An 11,875-nucleotide genomic window follows, 5' to 3' on the forward strand; every position below is an offset into this window, starting at 1 on the left:
TATAGATCAATGTAAACATCAACTTTAGTTTGATGGATACATACAACCACAAGCCTACAATTTTAGTCTTCTTTTTTAACTGGAAACATCCAACAAAAAATAAATGTATTCTGAAACTGTTGCTAAACTTAAACCTCTAAAGAACATCAGTTTTGGGAAAGCTATTGCAGGACTGTGTTTGCAAATGTTTGTGTTTAATGCGTATATTCTTCTTCAGGCTCCATCTATGAACCTCTGAAGCTGTCAAATCTCCAGCGGGAAGATGAACCCCTCTGGGAGAAGCTGGACCGCTACTACAGTGCAGGTAAATACATTTACTCACTCTTTGGAAGCTGCAGATTAATAATGTAAAGATGTGTAGAAGAAATGGCAATCAGAGCAGTTTGCAGGCATTTTGGTACTTTTATGGAGGAGTCTGATCATTCACGTGTAATATTTTTCCCCTGATGTAATTTTATTAATTTCCACTCAATTTCTGCCATGTCATTAAACATAAGAGAAACTAGTCCCTGTTATTACTTATTACAGGAACATTAGATCGCTAATTTCCCATAGTAATTCCAACATCATCAAGTTTATGAGTCTTTGACACCCACATACTCTACACAGTCTCTCTATTTTCTGTATCTCTGTATCATATCGGGTAGTGGTTTGACTTCATCTTTTATGTTCTCTCACTGTATAACTGCAGTGCACATTTTAATCCTGCACTGAAATTAGTGGCGGCTTTTAATATTTTAAAACTGCGCAGAAAAAGTTTATTACAATGTCTTAGATCAGAGGTTCCCAAAGTGTGGAGCCCGCCCCCTAGGGGGGGCGCAGAGCCATTGCAGGGGGGGCGTATGAAAAGAAAAAAAAAGGAATGCTTGGACACTGCTAGCATAATGGACAGGTTTTTAACGGGGCTCCCACACAAACGCAAAGCAGGAGATGAAGCATCACCAAATATGCTTCCTAACATATTTGAAGCATATCTTCCCTTTAGCTTCACCTACACAAGTGCCAAGGTGGGTCTCCCCTGCAGAATTGGTTTTCCCTGCGTCGGGAGCACGCGCTGGGCTCTCCAAATCACGGACAAACAGTATCCCACATTCTTGATTTTTAGTTCACAAACACTTCTTGTAATGACTAACTACTCCTGACATTTTGGAGATGTGAGCTCTTAATACAGTAAAGTTACAGCGGGATACAAATAACATCAGCCTGATCCTGCCACGATTTGTTCCCCCGGTCCAAATCACGAACAAACAGTATCCCACAGTTTTTTGTGTTTTTGAACCCATTTTGCACAGAGAGGCATTTTTTGAAAAATGTATTGATAGCAATGTTGAATATTATTACGCAGGAAAAAAAACAACTACACATAAAATAATTACACCATGACGCCTCTGCCTTTCTGAATGGAGGGACAGTAACTGCATGTGTATATGTAAGTGTGTAAAACCTGCAGATGGTAAGATTAACAGTAACAGTATTTTGTCTCTATCTGCCATTCTGCAATTCATCTCATGTAAACAATAACGTGGCGCACAGCGTGACGTGAAAAAAGGCACATACCTTTGATGTTGCGTGACGAACTCTGTATTCCTCGTCCACACGTAAACGCAGAAAAGGAGTTTTAAAAAATCTCCATTTTCGGTGATTCAAAACGCCGTTTACATGTGGAGGAAAGGCCCAAACGCATAGAAACAGCTGCGTTTTCAAAAATACCCATGTAGGTGTGGGCATAGTGTAACAGAGTTAGTAGTGGATTTTATTACTACCTGTAATTTATTGCAGTTTACTTGTATTTGCTTAATTGTTTACTAAATGTTTGAGGTGTGAAATAAAGCGCAATGGAGTTTGAAAACAAAATATGGGTGTGTGTGGTTGGAGGATGTGTTTGTGCGGGGGGTGGGGGGGTTTACGTGATGGGGGGCGCGAACATTTTTCTTGTAAAACAAAGAGGGCCCAGCAAAAAAAGTTTGGGAACCACTGTCTTAGGTAATGCCTTTCACTGTTTCTGTAATCTCAGTAGAGCATCAGTTTGCATGTGTTAAGGCATGATCATGATGGAATTTAAACATAATCTCTCTAACCTCAGCTTTAACAGTCTCCAACCAACAACAGTGTTTTCAATGTGTAGCTCCCCTTTTAAATGTCACAGAAGATGATGTAGAAAGTTCCAAAAGACCTGGAAAGACAGGTATTATAGCCTAGGCATTCTTTTTATATATTATTCAAAATGTGTCCTCATCTCAGTCTTGTGTACCTGTTTCAAACTATACTTTCCTAATTTACAACGTGTCATTATATATTTGTATGAGTTTTATTTTAAGGTTTATTCAGTTTAAATGCTGGTTTTACTGTGAGGTTGGACTGGAAAAACCTACAGTGTTCTATAACTGGATATCCTTTCCTCTCCATAAACCTGTGGCCCACTGGCAACACTGCTGAGCTATTGTATGCGGCAGTAAAGGCTGCATTTGTTTTGTCATTGCCAATATTCTTAAATTGCAGCCTTGGGTATAGTGATTACATCTTGCAGACATACATTATTGTTTGGAGAGAGACTGTTCTCAGCTGGCAGGATAAAGGCCAGACATGGGAGTTTACCGATGTTAGAGATGCAGGAGCATTTACCGCAGCATGCATTGAGCTGCAGTGGTGAGAACAGTGTTTGGATCTGTTACTTAAGTAAAAGCAGCAAGAGCGGTTTGAAATAATGTGCAACAAGTAACTATCCCACTTTAGCAAACCTCAATATTGGACAGAGCTAAGAAGAAGTATTGGCACCAAAATGCAATTATAGCACCAGAAGTAAAAGTACTCATTAAGAAAAAAAGCCTATAGTGCAGTGTTCTTTACATACTCTGTGACAATACTATATACCAGCGTTCCCCAACCCCCGGGCCACGGACCGGTACCAGTCCATGAGTCTTTTGGTACTGGGCCGCGAGAGGTGAGGCTTGGGTGTGAAATTTATGGTTTTCAGGGTTTTTATTGGTTTTTATGGTTAACTCGGTTTCCCTGGGTCTTTCCCCGTGTGTTATGAATAAATCTTCTGTTTTTTGGTACCGGTACTGGTTTTATTTTGTTGTATTTATCTGCAACCCCTTAAAGGCCAGTCTGTGAAAATATTGTCGGACATAAACCGGTCCATGGCCCAAAAAAGGTTGGGGACCGCTGCTATATACCATAGCCTCTTAGAATATAATAGTTGTATTAAAAATCAAAATAATCCAAAAGCTAATAAACAAATCCTGGTAACTAATACCTAAAGCTGTAGAGTACATTTTATAAATGTCAGATACTCATCACTCGGTTGGTATTGTCTGAGTCTGGAAAGTCATTTAATTGTCCTGTGTGTATTACTGCTTCAGAGCCTTTTAGGGTTTACTATCATTAGGCAGTACAGATACTGATACATGAGCACATTTCACCTCTGATGCCAATTTCTTTTGACCTGTGTGATTGCAGTGTACCATGCCCTGGTACTGATCTGGTATGATTGAAAAAGAAAAGCACAGAACTCCAACCCTTCCTTGCGGACAACTGCCTCTGTGAAGCTCGGCTGAAAATTATTCACCAATCTATAAGGCGTGTGAGAGGACAGTGTCTCTGTGCTTTCAAAAAAAAAAAAAACAGCCACAAAATACATAAAATCATGAACCTCATTGTGCTCTGTGAGAGCGTTTGTCTTCAAAAGCATGCGTGTGCATGAGAGAGCGAGCGGGCGAGAGGATTGAAAGGCCTTTAAGTTCAGAATAAAGAAAAGACAGAGTAATGGGGTAAAATTTACAGAGAAAAAGAGAATAACTGAAATGTACTCAGACCTGGAACATTAAACGGTAGCCAGCGGGTGAGGGGGGGGAATGGTGGTTGGGAAAGGAAATCATGCCTAGTATACGTATATGCTAAACTTATTGGCGAAAGCTTGTTCTTCAAGGTTAGGAGGTCGAAGATGTTAACAGAGAAGATCCCAACATATTGAACATATACGCAAAATCATGCCTACATTAGCAGAAGCTTGTCTCATTAGTTTGAAACTAACTGTGAGCTACAGACACACAAATTTGGTTATGGATAGCCTGTGTGGCTTGGTCCAGGTGATAATTCTAGAATGTGTAATCAATAAGGAGGCACCAGCCTCACTGCAGGAGAGATAAATACGCATTAGTGCTGATTACAGAATTACCTGCAGCTGTTAGTGCAGCGCTGTGGCTGCCAGCCTTACCTCCCAGTCCACACAGGCACCTCCCCACAATGCCACACAGCTTTAGCATCCTCAATTTCAGAATTCATTCAGATCACCCGTTTGTATGTAATCTAGCCCGCTGTTCTATAAAAGTTAAGATTAGACTTTTTATTGCTTTCATTTATTGGTTTCATAAATGTTTGTGTGACAGGGACAATAAGCTGGCAGAAGGCTAAACAGCAAATTGCAGTCAAATGTGGGACTGTAAAGCTGCTGTGCTCCTCACAAATGGATATCGGTGTGTCTAGCGATAACCTTTTTCCTGACACAGCTTTTGGCTTATTTAATAAATTGCTGAGGTGTAACCAATAGCATTAATGTTGGTTCTGCTCTACTTAGATGTGCCTGTAAATAATACTTCTGAGCCATTGTACACTATTGCAGAGTTCAGGCACTGCAACACTTAGACTGAAGGCATCTGTTATTAATCTCGTAGACTGTCAGAATGTCTGCCGTGAGACTGTTCTGTGTTTGGCGGCCTTAATGAGAATGTGAGGACAGTTAAACAAAATGGGTAATAAGGTGGCATTTTGTCGTTATTAGCTGGTCAACACGTATTGTAGTAATCTAAGCGAAATATGAAACAACAGAAAACTGTCTCTTTATGTTTGTTTTGCCTTCTGATGATAAACTGGATTCACCTTTCTTTGTATTTTACAGTAAAATCAATAGAAGTAGAGCCAGAGAGCCAAACACACTGCTTCATCTGAGCAGAAAGAGGTGGGTGCAGGAGGCAGCATCGTGTGTTGCCTCTGGCTGTGTAAGGCTATTGGATTCTGGTAATGCAGCTCAGGATGCTGTCCCTGAGGATCAGTGCTGATGCTGCCACTGTTGAAATAAGCTGGACTTTTCTCCGTTGCTCTTTTTAAAATAACAAAAACCTAATGTACAGCAGCTAAATGGACGTGTCATCTTAGAAGAAATGTCAGTGCAGTTGGTGTTTTTCATATTTTTATTCTGTTGGTTTGTTTTGCAGAGTACAACCAGGCAACTTCGACTGGCTGTGCGCAGATTTCCTGTGTAGAAGTAGAAATACTGATGTTGTGTAAAAGATGCTCCTCTGCTTATGACATTTAAGGGATTACAGAATATACAAAAATTGTGGCCTTCTCCTGGCAGTGACCGTGAACAAAGATCTAAAAACAGGGTGACCTACATTAGCATTTCTTTCTCTTCTTTTCTTTTTTTTCACCTGGAATTGCAAAAAGTGAAAACTAGGCTACAGGATCTCCTGCAGGATTTTTCTAGTGGAAGCCTCTCCTAAAAATAAGGAGCACATCTGCAAATGCCAGAAGACAGTATTACACTTTAATGAAATATATACACTGATCAGTCTGCATATTAAACCCACCTGCCTTATATTGTGTAGGCATGCCTTGGGCTGCCAAAACCGCTCTTGACTCATCAGGGCAAGCTGTCGTGTCTGGCACCAGGACATTAGCAGTGGATTCTTTGGGGCCTGTAGCTTATAGGCGTGGAGTCTCTGGCAACTGGGCTTGTACAAGTGCATCCCTCAGATATTCAGACTGGGATCTAGAGACTTTGTACTATTTCTCAAGTTGTTCTTGAGCACTGCTGCCAGTTTTTGCTTAATATCACTTAAAATAATTTTCTTTGTCCATTAGGACCTTTTTTTTTTTTTTAATAATGCTGAGCAAAGTACACTTGCACTTGCAGACTGTATGACATCTCTGATGGGTCTGGGTACAGCCCAGTGCATTTCAAACCACACTTGTGATGTCAAGTCAGGTCAATGTTAATACAGGCTAATTATTCAAAAGCTGTAAACTCCTGCCTTTCCTCCTAGCCTTGAGTCATTGTTTATGATTTTGAATAGCTTGTCTCATGGATTCATGCTGTTTGCATCAATAACTGTGATCATACACAGCTCTAAATTAAAGAAGAGCTCAGCTTCTCCCCATGGACCCAAGCATCACAGTGCAGCAAACCAAAGAGGCAATTTTCACACCTTGTTATAATGCATGATTGAAAGGTATAACAAGCATTCGTTCTTTTTCTCTGTAGTTCCAGCCTCGCCTACAAATCTCCCCAAACCTTTTGTGCATTGTTTGCAGCTACACAACCTTGACTTCATTAGTTTCCTCTGCTGCCTCTTGTTTACTCCAGCTTGCATTGACTGGACTGGTTGCAACCGATTTCTTGATATTAAACAGTTGCACAGCTGACAACTACAAACAAGTTGTTAAATGAATCTAAATTAAGTCAAGTCACTCACTGACAAGCTCAGCGCTACGAAGCGTGTGGAAGTGGATCAGATGTTGGCAACAGGTTGGTGTTTACTACAGGTACTTAACTCAAAGGTAGCACAACAAACATTTCTGTGTTTGCCCAGGTGTTTTATAGTATTTTAAACACAGTAAAATGACATATGTGTCATTTACATTTAGATGATCACATTGTAAATGTTAAATAATACCAAAGTTAAAGGGCAAAGAAGAATAGCCGTAAAAAATGCGAACATTTACTGAGACAAATCACAGCTTTGGGTGAGGATTTAGCTCAGGCGCCGGATTTATTTAAGGCTTTATGAACTGCAGCTTTTGAAGTAAGCTAATGCATTTTTATTTGTCTCGTTGTTTCATTCCACAGTTGAAACACAAGGAAAAGGAGAGGTAACTGCCCCTAAACCAGGTGCTGATTGTTAATATGTTTTGTGTGAAAGCATCTGTTAAAGGCTGGGTGCACCATTTTCTCACATGAACAAACTCGTGGCAGATATGACACAGCCCATTGGTCAGCCCTGATGAAGACGGGGCAGCTTCTGTGTGCATGTGTGTGCTCCTGTGGCAGTTTGTGTGCGCATTAATGTGCCCTTGGTGGCTTTTCATTAGGCGGCATGTTTATGTGTGTTTGGAAAATGACTGAAGACAATAAACGGTGCTTAGTGTGCAACAGGTGTAGCTCTCAGTTGGAACCGATTTGCTGCTATCAGCTAAGGCAGTAGTGCCTCCAGCATCAGCTTCTTTTGAGACCCCATAGATTTACAGAAAAAAGCCCCTGCCAGATAGCTGTATGTCGAAAACGCAGCGCTGAACATTGAGCTTGTTTAATTGTTGTGTTGGGGGCCGATTGGAAGCGCTTGTCCAATTCTAGCAGGGAACAAAGCCAACATTGTTATCGCCTGTACCCAGACCCGCTTGCCAATATACCTGCTTTCTTTCAGTTTTAGGGAGGAAAAGGGGTGGAGAGGGGTGAGGCTGGGGTGACAATGACAAACAAACCAGTTACATTTTTCCTTCCTTCTCTTTGTTTGGTTGTTGTTTTGTTGCCACCCCTAGCTCAGTCAAAGGCAGCAGTATTAAGCTTACGCTGCTGTTGTGATTGGGGGCTTGTTTTCGTGTTATCAAGAAAAGAATACCAGGGAAGGTTTACCTCCATCTCTCATGGTTCATCACTCCATCTCCTCTCTCTTTCCTTCTCTTTCTCTCCACTTTTTTTTTTTTTTTTAAATTTGTAACCGCTCTATGGTTTCTTGTTTATGTGGCATTGAGCACACACTTCACTGATTCAGCCAGTTCCCTGATAAAACAGGAGGCAGAAGGTATGGTTACTATCGCTCTGCCTTCTGCCTCATACTGATTACAGAAGAGAGAATAAGAATACGCCTTTTTTTCAATTATTGCAGTCTTTTATCTTCACTTTGACTACAAATTTAGATTGTCTTGCTCTCTTATATCTTGCTTTTCCAATTATGTTATCTGTCTTTGTCATCTGCCTTATTTCTTTCATTCTCTTGGCAAGAAAAAAGGCTTTCAGGATTTAACAAAATCTGCGTTAAAAATGATCAGCATCCCATATTCAGTATTTTATTATTCAATATTTATGACAAATTAACACATATCTCATTGGTTGATCTGTACAGGGTTTGTGTTACATGCTGTAACTCTTTCTTGGGGGATCCAATGTAGCTCTTCCCTCATGCCTCTTGAATTTATGGTTAGGTCACCTCATGAATTAATCATCCTACAGGTATTAGATTGATATCAGTCTACCTTTCCTATCTCACGCTTCAATAAAATTTACAGGAAAAGAATGTGAAGCCTTTTTCTAAACTTCTACATAAATGTAACCTAAAACACAATTTAGTTCATAATATAAATGTTATATAAATAGAATCTTATATTTCTGTACTAAATTTAATGTAGAAATGTAGAACATTCCAAGAGTTTGTACAATCTTTTCTTACAACTGTATATTTACTACATATTTTATAAAAGGTATTGTACATTATAGAAGTGCTGTTAACTGTGGTTACTCTGTTAGCATTGAGATGCAAGCAGGTCCTTTTGTGGCTTTGTGTGTGCATTTGTTTTTCATCCAACAGTAGCTCGTGTCACAGATGTTGAATTGCAGCAACCATTATCTCAGCGTCAGCAGGAGTAGAGAAGTTATTGTTAAGACTGGTATGAATGATGAATATCAAAGTTTGTGTATTTTCTCTTGTAGCATCTGCTGTGGAACTATTCAGATACCATCTGACTTCTTCCATCTTTTTGCACTTGTTTTTTTTTTTTTTGCTTTTCAATCTATTGCTGTTTTTTTTTTCTTTCTCATCATCTTCTCTCATTTTCTCCACACTGTCGGTGCAGTGAAATGGCCCATTGTAAAAGAGCAGACTGTGTGCGTCTGAGACATTAGCTGCTGATTTAGTGGGACATTAGCTTGATGGATGGCTAGGCAGAAAACTCCTAACAACAGTTGATTTGCATCCAGAGAAACTTGCAGCTTGAGACTGAACAATGTTAAGCTCTCTCTTGTTTATGTTCTGCATCTATTGAGGACTTCCACTGCACCGTTTCACAGAAGAGGAAACTCGAGACCTTAGCAGTTTCAAATTGAGCAATAGCAAAGAATCTCCACTCATTTTATCCTGCTTGACTTTGATTGTTTGTTGCAGTTGAAGTAGATTCTTTAACAGATGTATTATAAAACATTGTTTGTATCCAGTGTTTAAAAGGTCAAAAAGGAGGGAAAGGAGAATGAACTATATTCACAAGATGGGAATAGTTGCTTTGTGCATCACCCATGAAGTCCTGTTTTTTTAAGCTAGACTTGAGCATTTTGGCTGTTGCTCTGAAGCATGTGTTACTTATTGCCTGTTTTACTCTTAATAGGTCCACAACTCACCAAAAAAAAACATCATGTTATAGTGAAATGAGCAGTAGTGTCTGTTTTTCAGAGACTTTTTATTTTTATTTTTATTTTTTTTACAACTGCACATGTTCTTGCAACTAGACGTTTTGCCCTTTGCTGGCCATTAGAAAATATATTGGATTACAGCACCTTGACATTGGCTTCTCTCTTCTTTTCTGCACCAGGGACTTTGTCCATTTTCTAATATGCAGACTGTGGGCAGGTGAACGAAACCCAGTGTTGTCTGTTTGGTTTACTGTCTGCAAGGTTGCACTAAAATGCTTTGCTGAATATCATCAAACCTGATGGAAGGGTGGAGCACAAGCAAAGAAGTAGCCCAATGAATTTGGTACACCCGTTTCACTTTTTAAAAAATTGTTACCTACAGTATTGGCCTTGGCAAAAGACAGCATCCTCTGAATGTCCTTCTGTTTAATGCTAATTCACCCCATCAGCCTCTTCATCTGACTGCCAATGTGACTTCCATTTTCAGTTGACTGAATACATATGCATGCACACACACAGATGACATTCCCACCCTCTCGTCCCGCTTTCAGTAGCCATTACTTTTTATTCATACACACATATATTTTTTTCTCCTTCAAACAGACACATCTCTTCTTGATCTCTTTTCCTTCATCTGTGTCTCCTTCCGTCTCTCTCGATATCACTCTCCTTCCTGTCCGTCTCTCTTTTGCTCTGAAACAAACGACAGTGCAGAATGGATGTCCCCTTCATTTGCGTCGGCATAATGTTCTGATGAAAAATGAAGTGATCCCTCCAGACAGATTAGTCATCAGCGAGGGGACCTCTGCAGGAGAGGTGTGTGGGCATGTGCGTGTGTGTGAGAGACATAAATTACTCTCCCAGAGCCCTTCTGTTTGACTATGCAATATTTCAGCATATATTATTGGAGAACTATGATCTGTTTTTGTATTAAGATCTTTGAACCGTTGTTCAGTCCTCAATAACTAATGCTGAGCATGAACTTTGATGAACTTGAACCATCCTAGTTTATCTTTGCTCATCCATGTAGTGCAGACAGACTTTCACAGTCAGGACTCCAGCTGAAAAATGTCCCTTTTTTCCTTATGAAATGACCTTGGTCATTACCTGCTGTAGCGCATCCCACTCTGGTGACACCAAAATAATTAATAGATGGTGGCACTCTCTCTTTATACTAGCTGATGCTGGCACTGTAGAGTTGGAATTCAAGGAATTTTTATTTCTCTTACACCAACATCACAGGAAGTATTGCTTATTAATAGGGTCAGAAAATGTCTACTGCTGGATTCAATTCTGTTGCAAACATGCTTTTAGTGGTCTGGGTTATAGCATAACAATATGTATTGCTTTATATAGCATTCATTTGGGAAGCCTGGTTTTTATCCCATATGTCTAAAAATCCTGTGAAAATTAGTTGCAGACATTTTCTAATTGGAAAAATGAAAAAAGTTTCAATTGTAAATCAGGAACCAAGTGTTAGACATTTAATTCTGTTTTTGCAATTTTAAAAGACTCTATATAATTAAAAGAAAAGAAGGGGGCAAGCAGAGTAAACGTCTAAATTATTAACAAGACTGAAAGTCCACAGTACTGCCAACAGCTCTGTTAGGCTGTACTTAGGCACAGTGGTGTTTTTGAGCTAAATGGTAAATGTGTGCTGGCGTGCTTGCAGTGACAGCGGTATTCAGTCTTAATAGTTATACAGCTGTTTGGTCATAAATCAATGGAAAAGTAAAACCTTGGATCTGATTACACAAATTAAATGTCAAAGGATGATTAAAGTTATTAAAATTCACCCAAAGGGGGTCATGAATGTCTGTACCAATTTTTTGGATCTGAGTGAAATATGAAATGTGAATCTCATGGTAGCACTACAGGAGATCGACATGCTGTAAACAAGAATCCTGGTTTCTGTAATGGGAGATGGGGGATTAGATAAATCTTACTGGTGTCTTTGCTGTGCATACCATAAGTGGCTTTCTAATCTGCTTTTTGTAAGAATTTATGTACATGATAAAGACTTCACACTGGTGCAGTTACAGCAGAGCAGGTGAATGAATTAAACAAGTACAAAGAGTGATGTGTCGTATTTAAAAAGAATCGGCTTTGCTGATTTAGAGACGCAGTCAGGATCACTTTTTCGGTTCTTACAGTCAAAACTAGAAGAGCTCGTGGTGTTTCAAGGCTGATCGTGCATTTTGTGTTTCTAAAAAAACCCCAATTCAAGTGTTTCAGGAAGAATAAATTCACATGTTAATGTGAATTTAATATGACATACCGAGATAACCTGTGTGATGGGATTTATATGTATTATGTATTCGTATGTAGTATTGTTCACTAACACTTTTCTGGACACAGTACACACTACAACTTTTAAGGACAGAAATTGGGACTTCTGTGGTTGCAAAGGCATACATCTATAGGGATTTTTTTGTTTTGTTTTTTTATTTCCAAGTCTAATATTGATGAAGCAGTGCT

At 39.5% G+C, this 11,875-nt stretch overlaps 1 protein-coding gene across 3 annotated transcripts in view; it reads left to right on the plus strand.

Moving 5' to 3' along the window:
• phkb (phosphorylase kinase, beta) overlaps window positions 1-11,875 on the plus strand; it is a 103,289-nt gene that overhangs the window by 2,479 nt on the left and 88,935 nt on the right. For all 3 annotated transcript variants that reach the window (XM_063480201.1, XM_063480192.1, XM_063480210.1), the window contains one exon: window positions 218-304. In XM_063480201.1, coding sequence (XP_063336271.1) covers window positions 218-304 — 87 coding nt within the window. The remainder of the gene's footprint in view (window positions 1-217; window positions 305-11,875) is intronic.

This window comes from Pelmatolapia mariae, linkage group LG1 (assembly GCF_036321145.2).
Source record: "Pelmatolapia mariae isolate MD_Pm_ZW linkage group LG1, Pm_UMD_F_2, whole genome shotgun sequence".
Taxonomy (NCBI): Eukaryota; Metazoa; Chordata; class Actinopteri; order Cichliformes; family Cichlidae; genus Pelmatolapia; species Pelmatolapia mariae.